At 55.9% G+C, this 17844-nt stretch overlaps 1 protein-coding gene, 1 long non-coding RNA gene and 1 pseudogene across 3 annotated transcripts; 2 read left to right on the top strand and 1 right to left on the bottom strand.

Annotated features, from left to right (window-relative positions):
- Positions 1–1393: 1393 nt before the first annotated feature.
- LOC123819430 lies at positions 1394–6296 on the bottom strand. Its single transcript, XR_006785806.1, has 3 exons — positions 6162–6296; positions 4470–4519; positions 1394–1764 (listed from the first exon to the last, which is right to left on the bottom strand). It is a non-coding gene; the product is annotated as an uncharacterized LOC123819430 (long non-coding RNA).
- A 155-nt stretch (positions 6297–6451) lies between these two features.
- Positions 6452–10064, top strand: BARX1 (BARX homeobox 1). 2 transcript variants are annotated; one of them, XM_045839831.1, is made up of 4 exons: positions 6452–6867; positions 8575–8866; positions 8954–9038; positions 9415–10064. In XM_045839831.1, the coding sequence occupies exons 1-4, from the start codon at positions 6645–6647 to the stop codon at positions 9577–9579; spliced, it is 765 nt and encodes a 254-aa protein (XP_045695787.1). In that variant the 5' UTR covers positions 6452–6644; the 3' UTR covers positions 9580–10064. The 2 variants fall into 2 exon arrangements, with proteins under 2 accessions (XP_045695787.1, XP_045695788.1); XM_045839832.1 differs by having other exon boundaries at positions 8959–9038.
- Positions 9811–17844, top strand: part of LOC123819451 — a 163378-nt pseudogene continuing 155344 nt past the window's right edge.

Here is a 17844-nt window from a genome sequence, read left to right on the forward strand (position 1 = left end):
GCTGGCCAGATCACTGGGCTATCAGCAGCCCTCAGAGTCTATTAGGGCTGCCATTTAAAGGAGTGAACACCCTGTCACTGGGGTGTGCAAGGAGCTGGAAAGTGGAGTGAGTAATCTGTACTCCAAGAACTATTGTGGGATTAAATGAGATGACAGTAAAGCATCCAGCCCAGGGTATAGGTATATTAGTATCAGAAGATATTACATTGTTGAGAATTCAGGCATGGGAGTAAGAAATGTACCAGATGATTTGTTTCTAAAGCCCCAATACTATGAAAAAAAACTTTAATATTTTTAGATAATGCTTCTGATATGTGAGTGGATACATTTATACAATTAAAAAAAGTAAGTCTAGATCAGGAAACTATAGCCCACTGACTATTTTATATTCCTGTAAACTGAGAATGGTTTTTATATTTTTAAATGGTTAAAATAAATCAAAATCAGACTTTTTCATGACGTGAAAATTATATGAAATTCAAGTTATACTGTATATAAATGAAGTTTGATGGGAACATAGCCACACTCATCATTTACCTACCACCTACGGCTGCTTTCACACTAACAGCAGAGTGGCATTGCTGCAACAGAACTGTATGGCTGGCAGAACCTAAACTGTTTAATTATCTGGCCCTTTACAGAAAAAATTTTGTGACTCCTGATCTAGTATCTTAAAATTGGTAAGGAGGATTCACCTTATCCATTCCCTGTCATCTTTTCATATGGGGAAACTGAGGCTTGATCAGGGAATGGGGTTTGCTCGAGGCCTGTAGCAGGAAAGAACCTGAAGCCAGAGGTCCTGGGCTCATTGTTGAATCCCCTGTGTGCTGTGCATGGCATTTGGGCATTTATGAGCAGGACCTCTGAGCCCGTTCTGGCACCCTGGCACAAGAGGGTGCAGAAAGCACAGGTGTGGTGGGGGGGAGGAGGGCAGGAAAGCTTAGTAACTCTGGATGGGGCACCAGGCTCCTGGCTCATTCCTCTTGCTCAGACCAGCAGGAGAGAGGAGGGCTGGCCTGGAGCCCAGGAACCAGAGGTCAGCCCTGGCCTGGCTTCTGAGGAGATTGGGCAGCTGTGGCCTCTTTCTGTTTCTCAGGTGGAGAAGGAACTTCTGTGCCAGGTGGAGAGATACCAGTGTGAGTCCCTGCTGGAACAGGCAATGTGATCTGGCCTCCCACCTGCTTCTAGAAGACATCCTAGAGGAGGTGTAGTGCCCCCCCTTCACCTGGCTGGGAGGCAGGGCTAGGATGTCTTGCTTAAATGGGGCTTGGCACCCCCCCCCCCTCCCAGGGTGCCCTCCTGGGAGGGATCCCTGGCCCAAGTAAACAGGTCATCAAATCCTTCAAGGGATCTTCATTTAACACCTGGGGGAGCGGAGTGACAGTAAGTTCGGGGCCTCCTCTTTATTATTAGGGAAAAGACCGTGGCTTGGCCCTTTTTCTGACAGAAGGAAATTGGGAAAGGGAGAGGAGAACAGTAAGGAAGGAGAGTGAGAGCAAAAGAATGTGATGCTGGTAGAGAAGGGAGAGTTAATAAAAGAAGAAAGGGATTAAATGGAGGCAGGGAAGAGGGAAGGGAGAGAGCAAAGGAGTAAGGAAAAAGAAAAAAGAAGAAAAGGAAAATCTCTAGCCATTTTCACGCTTGTCTAGTCTTTGCGGCTGCAGAGACACGGCCCTCCTGAGGGGGCCTTCTCTTTGCATCGCGAAGGCAGTCCCCCGCGTCTTCAGGTTCGAGGAGCTCCGGGGAGAGCTGGCGACCCGGCACCTGTTGGAATGGAGTCATCCATATAACACTCACTCTCTCCAGAAGGCCAGAACGCTTCGAGCCAGGGCGGGAGTCAGACCCAGCGTCCCGACCTTGGCACCCTCGTCTCTGATGCACAGCCCCCACAGCTCAGGCAGGACAAGTCCGGAAAGGTTCGCGCGCGCTGCATAGAAGAGCCCACGCCGAGGCGCCGGCGGCCATAAGTTCCTTGCCCCGGGTGTGGCCTCCAGGACTCAGATCCAACGTAGCATTGACGGCCACGGTGGGGCCCGCGGAGCCGTGAGCACGAAATGGAGCCCGGCCCCTCCCAGGGAGGGGCCCTGGGGCTGCGCTGTGTCCCGCATAATTGCCCTGGCTCCCCCGAGGCACCGAGAACCGATTTTTAATGGGTCAAAGCAGTTATTGCCTACCTAAGGATATTTTAAAAAGCACACTTCTAAATAAAATAACATTTTAAAAAGTTAACAATTCCAAAAGGAAAAAAAAAAAACCTACTGGAAGAGGGAGAATTTGAACAGGCGAGGGAGGGGTGTGTCTTAAGACGCAGTCCCAAAACGCGATTCGAGCCCCGAGGTCACAGGAGTTTGAAATGATTCAAAACGAAAAGTCTACAGTTGACTCCAAACTTTCGTGCGGGAAGGCGTCGCAGACACCCGCTTTTACAACGGGAAGGCTACGGAGCGGTCCCGGGGAGCTTTGGCCTGCGAATGTGAGGAGTGGGTAGTTTTATAACCCAGAGAATTCCTGTTTTGCAAGCAAGACAAGTGTCTCCAATCTTAGTCGCAGGCTCTCAAGCAAGAACGGGGTGCGGGGTGCGGGCCGCGAGCCGGACAGCGCCCTCCGGGTCGGGTCAAGGCGGCTCCCGCCGCGCAAGGCTGGCGGAGACCGACCCGGGGGCCGGCCCTGGAGCCACTGTCTCCACCGCCGGCCTGCCTGGGCCGGAGGCAATCAGAGCCGAGGGCTAACGGAAAGAAAGGGAGAGGAGGACAAGCCTCGTTCCAGACGCTGATGCCGCCGCGGGGCGCGGGAGTGCAAGGGGGCCGGGTTGGCAGCGCCCGTCGGGCTCGGCTTCCCGGTCCATCCACTGGTGGTGGTGGAGGTGGTGGGACTCCCCGCAGGCAGCTGCTGGAGGGTTGGGGTTGGAGGTGAGCCCGTCGATGCTGAGGAAACCGCCCCTCCATTCCCGCCCCGGCTGCATTTTGGCGAGTAAAATACAAACCTGAGGCAACTAGGAGAGGAGGCTCTGGGAAACGGCGAGGGTCGGCGCGGGGACTGGAAGCAGCCAGAACCCTGCAGGCCGTGCAGAAGCGCCCAGGTCCAGGCCTCCACCTTGCCCCGCCTGCCTCCTGCCAGACTCAAATTCCCTGACCGTACCGGGGCTCAGGCTCCTCCGCATCCGCCCCCCACCCCACCGCCACGGTAGACTTCAGAACCTACTCGGCGGTGCTGGAGGAAGTGCAAGGCTGCCTGGAAGAGGGGAGGGTCTGGCACCTGCACCCCGGTAGGGAGAGGTGGGATCAGGGAGGGAGGTACCCCCTCCCTGTCGTCACCTTCTCTTTGAGGCTCTAGGGGAGAAGCTGAGAAACGGTGGAAACGAGCCCACCCGGCGTCCGGGCGGCGCCGGGCCTCCTGCTGCCCGAAGCCCCCCGTGGCTGGCAGCAAGAAAGGGTGGTTGGCCTCGGGCGCTGAAGTCACCTTTTCCACAGCGCCCGCTGCTAGCGGACGGTTTCCGGGATTTTCGCAGCGGCGGCAGGAGGCCCGGGGGGTCGCAGGCGTGGGGCGGGGTGGCTTTGCCTCTGGGATGAGTCTGCTTGGCTGGGATCGCCTGGGGCTCCGAGGCCGCCCGGACGGGGGGCTTCCCTTCTTTGGGCCTCTATTCTCGGCGGAATAGACCCCACTCTAAGAAAAGCCTACGCCAGCGCCAACGCGGCAATTCCCGGAGAAAAGGAGGCTGTCTGTGCGCATTTTTTCGTCCCAAAGGGGTTTGTTTCTTTGCGGGTGGGTCTGCTTTGGGAATGGCGCTGCGGAGAGACCGCGTCCGGAGGAGGTGATCGGAGGCCTATCCGCCGAGGGGGGGTGCCTGAGGGGCTGACAAGGTGGAGGCCGGGCTCTCTCAGTCCTAGGGGCCTGCCAAGGCCTGCCGGGCATTCCACCAGAGAACCCCGGGGCCTCATTCCCTGGGGCCGCCCCTGCACTCAGGATTCTCCTGGCCACCGGGAAGCCTCTGCGCCTGTGAAATGGAGTTGGGGGCTGGACTACGCTAGTCTTCGGATTCTCCCAAATGTAGAGGTGAGGCCTCGATTTTAAAAGTGACCTAACCCTAAATCTGAGTTACCGCAGGGACAAAATCGGTTTGGTAAGGGCTGATCGATGTGATCCCCAAGCCCTCTGATCTGGGACCTAAGCTGTCTCTTTGCCAGATCTGAGCCCCTGCATAGGGGCAGAGATGTTTCAGAGCTGGCAGCTTCAGGCAGTGGTCCAAATAAGAAGTGAAGGGATGGAGAGGAGTGTTTGGGCCTGACCCTCCAATGATGCTACCATCCTCAGGCGATTTCCTTGGGAAGATGTGTAAGCGAGAAGAGAAGGAGATATTGGGTAGGGTCTCCTGGGTGCAGTGGGCCGGGGTGGGGGGGGGGTGTGAAAAAAAAAAAAAACGAGTACCGTACTATATTTACAAGAAGGAAGAGAAAACCAACTCTACTCACTGTGGTCCTTGGGCCATTGCCTTCCCTCTGCTGGGCCTCAGTTTCCCCATCTGAGAAAGTAGGTTATAGAGGGTGACAAAAACACAGCATCCATCTAGGGAGGGTTCTCTGTGCCCACATGTGTAGAGGGGTCCCAGCTTGGCTACGCAGAGCTTTTCTGTTTGCCTGGCAGCTTCTGAACCAACCAAGACTGGCTCTGTCCTCTGTTTCCCTACCTCTCACTGGTAGGGAGACCTGCCTTCTGAGGGACACCATCACTCTTAGTGGGGTCCCACACCATCTCCTTCTGAAAAGCCCAGTGACTCACAGTACCACCCATGGGTGGAGCACCTAGAGGCCACCTTTCTGTGCTGATGACTGTGAGATTCAGGAAGGGGCAGCCCCAGTGAAAGTCTCTTAATGACTGTGCGGAGAGGCAGTTGGACTCTTGGGGTTCTAGTCTTGCCAGAGCCTCTGGTAAGATAGTCTCTTTGTCCCTATGGACAAAGAATCTTAGTCATTTCCTAATCCACACAAAGTCTGGGGCAGGTGCTAGGACCTGGGGCCAGACTGAGGATCTCCCTGCCAGCAGCTGGAGCTACAGAAACTGCATCACCTTGAGGTGTGGCAGGCCTTGGGTATGATAGGCTCTATTTCCCTCGAAGTGACCACTGAAGCCCCAGGCCAAGCTCACACAAGAAGTGACCCAGGACCCCAGGTGTGCAACTCCTCAGGGATGGCAGGCACCCTCCCTTAGCCTCCAGGAGCCCCATCCCCATCCACCTTCCCCTGACCCTCCTTGCCCTGATGAATGAACTATGTATCTCTCTCCAACAGACCCTGTGGGGGTCAGCATGTGCAGGACCCCCACTGAGTCCTCACAACCTGACTGGAGCTAAGTGTCAGCATCTCCTTCAGACAGGTCAGGACACTGAGGCCCAGAACAGGGCAGTGGCCTGTCCTGAGTTGCAGGGGCAAAGAGAGAAGCTTAGAGGAGAGGTGAGGTTTCAGGGGTTCTCCCCATGGGTAGAGCTTATATTCCTGCAATGATGAGAAGCAGCTTGAGTAGGCTACAGCCTTCCTCAACCTTAATAAGCGTCCAATGCTGAGAGAAGGTGGAATGTAGCCTTTCCTTTTCCTCTTCTCCATCCCTTCCTCTGTCTATGGGGATACAACCCATCCCACAGTTCCCTGGGATTTCCAAGGACAATGTGTCCAGGAACCACTGGGCCATATAAGCAGATTGAGGCTGCAGAAAGTTTTCCTCTCAGGGCAGCTGCGGGAGGGAAGGAGGGAAATGAAGTCGTGCCTGATAAACTGATGCGGGAGTATACAGGTACAGCCTCTGCTCTACCAGTTGCACCCCTGCCCACAGCGTCACCTTTGCCAGTAGGCGCCCTGACCAGGAGGTTGCACACCACCTCCGCTTTCCCAGCCAAGCCATGTGGCTTTTGCCTCTTTTCCTCCCGACCTCCCCTGGCTGCTTTAACCCTAGCCCAGGCTGCTCCCCTTCCTAGCTGTCCCCTCTCTTTCTTTAATGCCCCCTCTTTCTGCCCTGGCTTTGCCTCTGTGCCCGCCGGCACGTCACGGGCCGGTTGGCTCCAGCGCCTCTGTTGGTCTCTCTTTGCGCACGGCTGGACGTCCCTGGCACCCTCACATCTCAGTCTCGCATCTTGGGTGGCCCTTGCTGTCTCGCTTTGGCCCCTCTCTCACCTCTCTTGATCCCTTTGCTCCCTTCTTTGGGGGTCTCCTCTCCCGATCTCTCCCGCTCTCTCCTTCCAGGGTGTGCGCTCCGCTGGGTCTTCCTTGGTCTGGGTCCGCAGGCCCTTCTCCAGGCCCCCTCCCTCCCGCCTCCCGCTCTTCTCTGGCCCTCCCCCGGGCTCAGCGTAGGGTGGGGTGGGGTGGGGTGGGGTGGGGGTCGGCGGGCGGCGCTGGGCGGGGCGGCAGGGCGGGGCGGGGCGGTGACGCGGAGCCGGCCGCGCTAGAGGCAACGCGGCGCGGGGCGGGGGCGCAGTCCGGGGTCCGACCGGCCGAGCCCTGCGCGCCCCGCCCGCGCCCTGTGCCTCCGCCCGGCCGGCCAGCGGGGGAGGGGGCATGAGCCGGCACCCGCGCGCCCCCGGGAGCTGCGGGCCGGCCTAGAGCCCGGTGCGGGCCCTGCGCCCGAGCCACCGCTGCCTCTGAGCTGCGGGAGCCGCGATGCAGCGGCCCGGGGAACCAGGCGCTGCGCGCTTCGGGCCGCCCGAGGGCTGCGTCGACCACAGGCCCCACCGCTACCGCAGCTTCATGATAGAGGAGATCCTCACTGAGCCACCAGGGCCCAAGGGCGCCGCACCCGCCGCCGCCGCTGCCGCCGCGGGCGAGCTTCTCAAGTTCGGCGTCCAGGCACTGCTGGCCGCACGGCCCTTCCACAGCCACCTGGGTACGTGCGGGGCGTCGGGTGCCTGCGGCAGGGAGGGAGGGGGCAAGCCTCGCCGTTGTTAGCACGCACCTCTGGGAGCGTGGACTCCGGGTCGTTCCCTCTGGGCCCGGCCGGGCAGCGGAGAGGCAGGAGCCGGACGTTTCTAGAACCAGGCCTCGTGCCCCGGCCGGGCGGGCGGGGAGGGTGTTTGCTCTCTCCTTCCCTGCTACCCTGCGGCCTCCAGCCCCGCGCACCGAGCCGTGTTCCCAACGCGGGCATAGGTCTAGACTGCTAACCTCAGACTTCGAGTCAGAACGATCTCAGGCCGCGGGTGCATGGGCCTTCGCCGCAAAGGACTAGCCGGGAATGGCCGGGGTTGCCTGGTACTGCCCTAGGCAGGGAATCGGACCTTGGAGAAGAGCCCTGCATCTCCGAGTACTACGCAGGGGGCGGACTCAGGCCCAAGCCGCCCCGAAGCCTCCCGGAGCCCTTGGTTTCAGGCGGGCAACACACTGGCCTGTACTGCAGCAGACACCCCTTAGCCTTGCCTGGGAACAAGAGGCCTGGCTGTGAGCCGCTGCCCGACTGGCCCTTCTGCTTCCAGGTCTGCTGCGCCTCCGTGGAGCTTGAGCTGCTTACTGGGGCCTTTTCTGGTTCTCCGGACTCTCTTCCTTCCTTGGTGGGGCCTGCCTTGCCCGGCTCGTGCCCTCTCCATCGCACCCCGTGTTCTTCCGGCCTTTCCCCAGTTCTCTTCACCCTACATCCACCTCTCGTGGCCTCTCTCAGTGGGGTGGGCTTGCCTTCCCTGTCCCGTTTTCCCTCTGGGTCCCTCCGGCTCCCTTATCACACTGTTGAACCTCGGCCACCCCTCGCTGACTCCATGGGACAGCACCTGCCCGGCAATGAGATGATTGTGGCGAAGGGAGGCCTCCTTGTTCTAGAGGGACCCCGGTTCATCCAGCCACCTTCCTGGGCTCCGGTTACCCTCCAGCCTGTGCTCTGAACTCCCGTGGGGCAGCAGGGCCGGTTTATTCGTTTTAAATCCAACTTTGATGCAGCCTCACCGCTGCGTGTTGCCTCCGGCTGCCCTGTGGTTAATAATTCGTTTAAAGCGGGCAAAAAAAAATCATTTATAAGTAATGGAAATGGAAACATCTTTACAGGGTAAAGACTGCACAGAGAAAACAGGAAGAAGGATTTTGGGATTTGTGGGGTGCTTGGACATTTTTGGGAAGGGCTCAAACCTCCCCCTTGCTGTGGACCCACTGCCTGCCCATGGCCATTGTGCCCACGCTTGAGAATAGACCCTGCTTACTCCATCGATCCTCTTTTCCTGAACACAGCAATGCCGATTTGACTGGGCAAATGCTCATCTTCCTATCCCGCTGCCTTTTTTTCTTGGTTTCCGCTTTCAGTGAAACACACTGTGTGCACCTCGTAGGAGAATCCCGAAATCTCAAAGGTGGTATAGGCCAGAGGAACACCCACGCAGAGTCCGAGGTGGGGTAGGGCCCCATTCCGAGACTGAGGGACACTGGCTTTGGAGCCGCTCACCCTAGGCGTGGCTTAAATCTTAGGCTTTGCAGCTAGGGAGGAGAATTTTGTGCTGGGTGATGCTGGCTGGGCGCTAGCCCTTGGCCGACAGCAGGGGATGCTGGGGGTGTCTCCCCCCAGGAGGAGCAGGACCTGAGCTCATCTGGCCCCCTATTCTTCACCCCCCACCCCCAGCGGTATTGAAGGCCGAGCAAGCGGCGGTGTTTAAGTTCCCGCTGACGCCACTTGGCTGTTCCGGGCTGGGCTCGGCGCTCCTGGCCACTGGGCCTGGGCTACCCAGCGTTGCAGGCACACCACACCTGCCTCTGGAGCTGCAGCTCCGTGGGAAGCTAGAGGCACCCGGCACCGGGGAGCCGGGCACCAAGGCCAAGAAGGGGCGTCGGAGCCGCACCGTGTTTACGGAGCTGCAGCTGATGGGCCTAGAGAAACGCTTCGAGAAGCAGAAGTACCTCTCCACCCCGGACAGGTAGCGTGGGGCCAGGCCTACCTAGCTCAGCGGGCAGTTGGGAGGGGTGCTGCTCGCCCTGCTGAGGGTGCACCCTGCTTTTTCCAGAATAGATCTCGCGGAGTCGCTGGGCCTGAGCCAGTTGCAAGTGAAGACTTGGTACCAGAATCGGAGGATGAAGTGGAAGAAAATAGTGAGTGTTTGGTGGCTTCTTCGCTTTTGCTCCTGGTTGCCGCCAAGCCCCTGAGCTCTTCAGGAGCTGCTTCCCGCCCTGCCCCACCCCCAAGCCTTTCGGGCCTGCTGCCTAAAGGGAGCCTCTCTGCTCTCTCTGTCCCTCTGGGTGCCCTCGCTCAACCTACATTTCTTTGTGCCCCACTGCACCCTCCACTTCCTGGCAGTCTTGAACCCCTGGCCTGGCCTCAGGTTGGTTTTCCCCAGCCGCGCTCAAATGGTCGCCATTTCCCTGGGTTAGGCGTGACCTCAGATGGCCTGTTGGCCCTTCAGGTTCTGCCCAGCACAGGGCATAGGGTACTGTGTCCCTGCTCACCCGTGCTGGTGTCCTTGCGCAGGTGTTGCAAGGCGGTGGCCTGGAGTCCCCCACCAAGCCCAAAGGGCGGCCCAAGAAGAACTCCATCCCCACCAGCGAGCAGCTCACTGAGCAGGAACGAGCCAAGGAGGCTGAGAAGCCAGCGGAGCCGCCTGGCGAGGCCAGCGACAAGGGCCGTGAGGACTGAGTGTGCAGTCCGGGGACCCCCTCAGTCTGGGAGAAACCTCGAGCCGGACCTTTTGCCTCCACTCTGTTTTGTAAACGTTTTATTATTACCTTGAATGTGGACAGTTAGGGGCCAAACAAGGAAGGACACAGACCCTGAAGCCAACCCAGGCCCCAGTGCGCCGGTAGCCTGGAGACTCACCCCAGCGGCCGAAAGTCGCCTGTGCCCAGAGCTCCGCACACCAGGCGCACCATGCACATTCACGCCCCTCTCCTTACCGCACCCCACCCGCCTCGGACGTCCCTCGGCCAGGAGACCTCAGGCACACACCAGCTTCTGAACATCTGGGACCCTGTGGCCACACAGGCCACCATGGCCAGAGACCCTGTATGGACAACCTGGCAGCTCAGCCCTGAAGCAGGGTACCTAACGTTGTTGGGGCCCCTACCCCTTTCTTGCGAAGACAGTGATTTTTTTCCCAATAAAATATTTTATGACACAACAGGTCTAAATTAGGGGTTTCTGAATACTCATGGAGGTGGGGTGGAGTTGAGAGAGATATCAGTGGCTTCTGAAATATTCTTTCCTGGATCACGTAGAAGCGACCCCTGACCTGCGTCACTGGGCCCACGCTGAGCACGGATGGCTGTGGCTCTGGCTGCAGGATCCTCAGAATTGCTTCCCTTTGGGCTGCAGGGTTAGTCTGAACTGCTCAGCCCAGAGCGCTCGGGTGTAGCAGCTAGGCTTTATAGGGGTCGGGTCGGTCAAAAGAACGGGAGCCCCAGGCTACCTCGGGGCTCACTCAGGAAGTGGCAGGGCCTGATAGCCTCTTCGGTTTGTTGTTCGGTGTCCTAACACTTTAAGGACCGATTGTGGTGCTCTTGGCCAGCCCTTCCTGAGGCCAATGGGGACCCGAGGACTTGAGGTTCGCACTGAGGACACCACCAGCGGCAGCTCCAGCCCATAAGCGACAGCCTCCGAGTTTTCACATTTTCCCAAGGCATACTCTGGGCAGCAGTGCCTGGCGGGAGAGTCTGGGGCAGTGAGGGTTGCTGCCTCGGGCTGAGGACTACAAGCTGCCGGAGCTCCAGCGAGGGCATGGTTTCCAGGGGCACATCTTCGTTGGGGCCTGGCCCTGAGTGACCCCTCCTTGCGGTAAGGCTTCAGATATCTTATTTTGGGTCTAAGCTGGCCTGGGACTCGTGTGTGGGTTGGGTCCTTGCTTTTCCTAAGATAATGGCCACAGTATGGGTTTGGGAGATGACCACTTTCCTGTTTAAAGCTGGGGGAGAAACCCCAACAAATTGGCCCTGTAGAGTTCCAAGCAGGATAAGGATTTGAAACCAGGTCCTTACAGGTGGCAAATACTCAGAAAAGAAGAACATCATGTTCAGATGCAGACTTTGCATTTCAGAAGAATGTAAGAACTATGGCCCCTACCTGTAGTGGCTGTGGCTTCCCTTTCTAATCATGGCTTGACTTACCCTTCCTGAAACCTGCACTTGAATTGCTGGTGCCCAAGCACCTCAGAGTTTGACTTAAAACCAGGTGGAGTGAAAACCAGCATGCTTCCTGCTGCCCTGGGTCCACTCAATATAGTGGTCCTCAGTCCTCAGGGAATCTTCCTGCTCAAGGCCCAGGCTAGCCAAGTAAGGCACACTGCTGCACTTAATCCTCTCTACTGTAAACAGGAGGGAAGTGAAGGTCCTAGAAGTTCTGTCTGGGCTGCACCTAGGGGACTGAGATTCCAGCTACAGCCTTTGTCAACCATGCAGGGTAGTAGAAGGAAGGAGGGTAAAAAAGGAGAGAGGAGGAATTCTGACCCACATTCCATGCAGACCTTCCAAGTCTCAGGTTTTACTAAATCTGAGGAAAGTGACCTTATGCAGATTACCCTGTGGTTTTACTGGTTTTCCCCCACAGAACTTCCTCACTGAACTGGACTAATCAGCTGCCAAGGACAAGGGCTTTAAGAGGGGCACGTCAAGCGAATCCCACAACAGAGCATAGGGGCTGCAATGTTCCATCGAGTACAGCCTGCCAGGCACAGATAGGAAACCTGAGGCAGGCACGGTTGTCCCCACACCAGCTGATCAGTGAGGGAGTTGGGCCCTCCACGAAAGGGCCTAGATTCTGGTGCTGGCGGAGTGGCAGAAATTTCTGTCACTGCCTACACTGCTGAACTCTGGGAACAGGGGACGAGGCAACCACTGGCAGACCAAGCCCATGAGACTCGACAGACGCTCTGACCCGATGCCAGGAGAGTGAAGGCTCAGAGGTAAACAATGTGCCACCGATGCCAAATTCCAAAACGAGGACCGCAGCCCTCACAGTCGCAACTCTAGGTATAGGATTGTCTCCCATCCACAGAGGTGAAGCGTTGCACCCGGCCTGAGTGTTACCTACCCCGGCCACCCTGCTCTGGCCACCCAAGCCACCAGCACATAAGGCCTCATTCCCGTCCTCCAGCAACCTCTCCCCTTAATCCAGGACCCGGGTTTAGGGGAGAGAAAGTCCCCTTGCCCCCTCTCCCCTCCTCCCACCGCTCACCTCTCTTCTACCCAATGTCCTGGGAAAGGAAACCCGGAGACTGCTCGAGTAAGCGAATGAGTTCACTGCAGCGCCTTGCCTCCAGAGCCCTGGGCCAGTGGCCTGTGGGGGTGTGGGGTGTGGGTGCGGGCTTGGGTGCTTTGCAAAAGTCTTGGACTTGGGGGCAGTGGAGGGCACGCAGGGGTGGCCAGGACCCTCCCGACGTTAAGAGTCCCGGCAGCAAGTGTGCTGAGCACCAGGATTAGCCTGGCAGCAGCGCCACGAACACGCGCAAAGTTTACACTTGGGGAAGGGGAGGAGGAGCCTTAGGGGAGATTTTAGGGGAGGATTGACTGGAGGGAGGGGATGGGGGATTGCATCCTGACCCGGTGCCCTCGAACCTGACCGAGGCAATGAAGTGGAAGCCTAGTTCTGGTGCCCTTTGGCTCGAGCCGGCACTCGGGAAGGTTTGGAGAGAGGCGGGCAGGAAGCGGTGGGCCTGGGATCTGAAGTTCATCTCAGTCTCCGACTTGCTACTGGTTCCACCGGGAGTGAGTACAGACAGAATGTGACAAGCGCAGCCAGATGCAGGGGCGGGGGGCGGGAGGGGCATCCCTCCCCCTACCTTCCCACTTTGTAAAAAATAAAGGTTGCTTTGGTTTCCCTTCCCCTGGTCTGGATTCTCCTGGAAGGTCAATGGTGGGAACCCATAAGGTGGGAGGAGAGAACCGTGGCCCCAGGGTACATTCATCGCATCTCCTGGGGCAGAGGGAGCTCTCTTACAAGCCTCTCAACCTGGCACCCTCCTGGAGCTCCAGGTTCTGGGGAGAAACTTGGCACCTCTTCCATTTTCGTTTGCCCGGCTGCCTGATTTTGTTTCTGCACTGGAGAGGAACCCCTGATCCAAAATGATATCCTTGATTGAGTTTCCTTGTCCGGAGAGAGGACCAGTTGATCCCCTGAGCCTCTGCCCTCAAGGCCTCTCCATGCCCAGGTTTCCAGGGGCCAAAGCCAGGCTAAGGAGGACCAGACACCCACCGGCCCTGCAGCTCAGCCTGGCCCAGGCTCTGGAGAGTTGAAGGAAACTTCTCAAACCACCTCTCCAGCTCCACTTTAAGGGTGTAAGGGAGGTGTAGATTCTCACTCCCTGCTGGTGGGCGGGCCAAAAAAGTGACTACAGTGACAAGGCCTTGCAAACTGAGTCAACCTTGCTCTGGGCCAAGCTCTCCACACTCAATGCAGGAGAAGGTGGGTCCACCTTCTGTTTGAAGTAAGTCCTGATGGAGGCACCTGACCTGGCAGGACCTTCCATTCTGACCGCTGCCTGACTTTGCAATAGACCTCTCACTTGTGTGACTTCAAAAGTTCCCCTTGTCCCAGTGTCCCGGTAATCCCAGTGTTCTCACACTGTATTACTGAGTATCACCAGCTTTAAGACCACATCTCCCGGTTTCTTAAATTTTGGTTCATGTGACAGTTTGTGAGGGAGGTCCCAGGCATTGTGGGTCCTGTGCCTGCAACATGTGACTATCCCTGAGGGAGGTGTTCCAGGCTGGACAAAGGTGGTCCTTTGCCACTCAGGCACCAAGCCTAGATGGAGAAAGCCAAGAAGTCTGCAAGGGAGACAGGATCATCCTCTAGGTGCAGAAAGACAAAGGGCAGCAGCATGGAGGGAACTTGGCTGGCCCACCTGTGAGGCAGTGGTCAACTGGGATGGTACTGTGGAACGCTGGAGGGGGTCCTTCCAGAGGCAACTGTGACCTCCAGGAAGTTTTAGGGACATCTTAGCCTACTGAGTTCCCTGATAGTTTCATTTTTATGTAAACTCAGCCGTGATCCATAATAAACATGTATGTCCAAATAGGCCAAAAAGAGATAGATAAGCATTGGGTCAGGGCTTTTCACTGGCAATGTTTTTAATTTTTTTCTTTTTTGTACTTCAGGGAATAATGATGTCCGACATCAGTGGCATCACAGACTCTAATATCAATCAAACATTTACTGGGACCATTCATTCACTTAACAAACACTTACTGAGTGTGGCAGGCAGTTCACAGTGCTGAGACACAGTCCCTGCCTTGTCTCCTTGATCCAATAATGGCCAGTAAGGTAGGTGCCCCACTCCCATTTCTCAGATGAAAATAAAACTCAGAGATGTGAGGCAACTTGCCTAGGAACACACAACTATTAATTAAAGAATTTGGATCTGATTTCTGCTCTAGGAGTCTCCACTGCCCCTTACCCAATAGCCTCAAGGTTCAGTTTGGGGTGTGGTGTCCCAGATGTCTCAGGGTTCCCCAGGGCCTCTTCCTGTCTGTAATCCATTTGTTCACCAAGTATTTATTAAATACCTTCTTTGTGCCAGGCACTGTGCTAAGCATGGGGGACACAGCCTCTGATCCAAGGTGCTCATGTTGGAGGTGAGGAGGCTTAGACAGATAGCAAAGAAGCCACAGTTAAATCCAAATGATGATTTCAGGAATCGACAAATGCCATGTAGAAAATAAAGCAGGTGATAGACAATGAGTGAATGGGGGCTTTAGTCAGGGTGCTCAGGAAGGGTCTTTTAGGAATTGATGCTTCAATTGAGACCTGAATGACTAGAAGAGTGTGTACCAGGTAGCTGGCAATGCATATGCAAAGGCCCTGAGGCAGTTAGGAGCTTGGCCTTAAATGTTTGAGGGGAATTTCAGAGTGAAGGGAGCAGTGTGGAGGGATAGGCAAGGGCAGAGGGTAAAGAGGTGAGACAGTGGACCTAAGCACTGTCTGGAAGGCAGTGGGGAGGAGGCTGCATCCTGGATGGAGCCCCAGGCAGACACCTCCACCAGCCCAGCCCCTCTGGATTTGGTGTGCACTGCCAGAGCCCTGGCAGCTCAGCCTCCAACAGGCAATTTGCTTCCCCCTCCCTTTTCATAAGGATGCAATTTTCTTTGTGCTTTAAGGACATTAGAAATGCCTTTGACTGACGAACCATGCGAAATGCATTAGCAAGGGCCAAGATACTAGAGGTCGTGCCTGCTGAGGAAGGGGCAGGTGGAGGTGGAACAGGCCCTGGGGGTTGTGGGGCCTGGGTGGGGGTGGCTATGGGTTGGGGGTTAGAAAGACAGAAACCCAAAAAGAGGAGAGAGAGAGAAAAGAGGAAGGAGAGAGAGGGTGAGAGGGAGAGAAGGAGAGAGAGAGAGAAAGAGAAGAAGAGAGAGGCATAAGGGGCTGGAGTCTGCAGAAGTGAAGAGACAGAAGACAAAGGGGCTGGAAGGAGAGGAAGGTGGAAAAAGGCAGGACTGGAGGGAAGTGATTGCAGAAATAGGCTTCTTTCTGGGGCACACTCTTCCCCAGACAATCATGTGACCTTGGGTAGGAGTGAGTATTGCCTGGTCGATGATGGGGGAGAATGGAAGCAGTCTAGGGTGCATTTGCCCATTACTCACTCATGTTTCAGCCTCTCAAAACACCAAAAACCCCTTTTCCTCAGGACCCTTGCATATTGTGTTCCCAGGCCTGTGGTGTCCTTCCTTGCACTCCTCTGCTGCCCCATCCTTCCTCCTTCTCCATCCTGGGCTACCACATCATTCCCAGGGCTGTCTACTTTGACTGCTTTTGCCTTGCTGCTGGCATTCATCTCTGCTATGATGCCCTGTGCATTTGCCTCAGGTCTGTCTTGGGGCATGGCTGTCTCCATTGGTCCTGGTCCAGCCCGAGGCCTCCAGCAGCAGCTCCTCTTCTCCACCTGGCATTTTCCTTTGCAACAAGGAACACTTGACTTGCAGACTCCTAGCTTCTGCTGTGTCCAGTGCCTATTGCAAATGCTCAGAAAACTTCCAGAGTTGGGAGGGTTCTTAATTGGGTTCTTTTTCTTCCAGGGTCTATGCAGGGTTCTTCCATCCTGACTTAATAGAGGCTGGTTGTGGGCACAGTGGGGTCTGGAGGGGTTTGGGCTGGACCTGGAGTCAGGTGCCTTCCAGGGTGCCTCATGGGGATGTAGTCCCCAGGTTTTTTTTTTCTCTTTTCATACTATTTATAGTATTTTTTTTAGAGAGTGGGATAGGGAGGAGGAGTGGAGGGGGAGAGAGAGAGAGAGAGAGAGAGAGAGAGAGAGAGAGAGAGAGAGAGAGAGATTGAGAGAGAGAGAGAGAGAGAGAGAGAGAGAGAGAGAGAGAGAGAGAGAGAGAGAGAGGGAGAATGTTCCAACCAACTGAGCCTGAGCCACAACAGTCAGGGCAATCCCCAAGTCTTAGAGCGCCACCACAACCCAGCGCCTTCCCTGAGATTTTAAGTGTGCCAACACCAGCTTTGCCATTTACAGAACATGAAAGCCAGGTGCTGGCTGCCTTGGTTAATCCTCCTCAGCTGACTACAGAGTCCACTTCTCAGAAGAGGAAACTAAAGCAGAGAAGAGGGGTGACTTGCCCATGTTCATCCAGGTAAAGCTGAGGTGTAAATTCAGGCCATAGCAACTTTCTGTCCTGGCTCTGTATCCTCAAGCCTGAGTAGATCCCCACAAAGGAGGTGGGAATAGTAGGGGTAGCTTGACTCAGGGGTTAAGATACTGGGATCTAAGTCAGGCTACGCTGCCTGAGGTTCAAATCCCAACTTCATCACTCGTTGGCTGTATGACCTCTGGCTAGTTACCTGTCCTCTCTGTACTTCAGTTTCCCTCTCTTTAAATTAAGGACTATTAACAAAACTCTCACGTCATCTTTGTAATTCCTGACTGCTTAGCAAGCAGGATTTCCTCATGAGGATTTTTAGAGTTAGTATGATTTACCACCATGTACAGTTTTTAAAGAGGTCATCAGTGGATAGATCTCTGGCCATGTTTCCCACTGATATGGCTCTCCTGGGAGGGTAACAACCCTGCTTATCCTGCTATCTTTGCCCCATCGTTCCTGGACCCTGCATATCTTTCCACTCCTGTCCCTTCATTCCTGGACACTGCCTGGGACATGTGGTGAGTACACAAGAAGCACCTGTGGGCCTCACAAGTGAAAACCATTACAGGAAGGGAGATCCTCAGTCAATACCCCACTCCCACCTGTGTGCCGAAGGTGTGTATGAAGATATCCTACAACAATAGCCTGTCCTTCCCTCCAGCAGGTTCTAGAATGAAGTTCTTTCTTCTCCTAGTGCCTTGTGGTGGTAGACTGAGGCTGGGACAGAATGATTGGCAGGTCTTTGTCAGACTGGGTATGGGCCTAGGATGGTTTCCACTCACTGAAGTGTGGGACTCGGGGCTGTGTCATTTCTACCTTGCTCTTCAATAGCTCCCATCCCCCTAGCCAACCCAGTACACAATCCCCCAAACTACCAATTCACCCTCTCCTGGTACCACCCTCTGCCTGGCATTTCCTGCCAATCCTGTGGGTTGTCCCAAGTCCAGACCCTCTCACCATCCAGAATGATGGCCCATTCCCCTGCCTGAGGCATCGTATCTGCTCTTCTTTGGTTGGCCATCCTCAGATATTTTTCAGGCACAGCCTCTCCAGAGGTTCTTCTGACTTCATCACTGTTTGGGTTGGGTATCTATGGATGCTTTCATGTTCATTGAGCCTGCCCAGGACCTGGACACTCACACATCCCCTTCAGGCTGTGTCACACAATGTCGGGCCTGCAATGAATGGATGAATGAATGAATGAATGAATGAATGAGTGAATGAGTGAATGATGAACCAGGACAACTTCTACCTGTAAGTGCTGGCTTCTCAGTGGCTGAGGACTTCTGCTACAAGGCCACCATTGTAGGGAGTCACACCCCATGCT

This window comes from Phyllostomus hastatus, unplaced genomic scaffold (genome assembly GCF_019186645.2).
Source record: "Phyllostomus hastatus isolate PE091 unplaced genomic scaffold, TTU_PhHast_1.1 phas_contig_312, whole genome shotgun sequence".
Classification (NCBI taxonomy): Eukaryota; Metazoa; Chordata; class Mammalia; order Chiroptera; family Phyllostomidae; genus Phyllostomus; species Phyllostomus hastatus.

What these genes read in the sequence shown, in the direction of transcription:
- BARX1 (XM_045839831.1), top strand. Translation starts at nt 6,645, where the DNA reads ATGCAGCGGCCCGGGGAACCAGGCGCTGCGCGCTTCGGGCCGCCCGAG. An exon ending in GCCCTTCCACAGCCACCTGG is followed by an intron (nt 6,868 to 8,574) that starts GTACGTGCGGGG and finishes CCCCACCCCCAG; the next exon opens with CGGTATTGAAGGCCGAGCAA. An exon ending in TACCTCTCCACCCCGGACAG is followed by an intron (nt 8,867 to 8,953) that starts GTAGCGTGGGGC and finishes TGCTTTTTCCAG; the next exon opens with AATAGATCTCGCGGAGTCGC.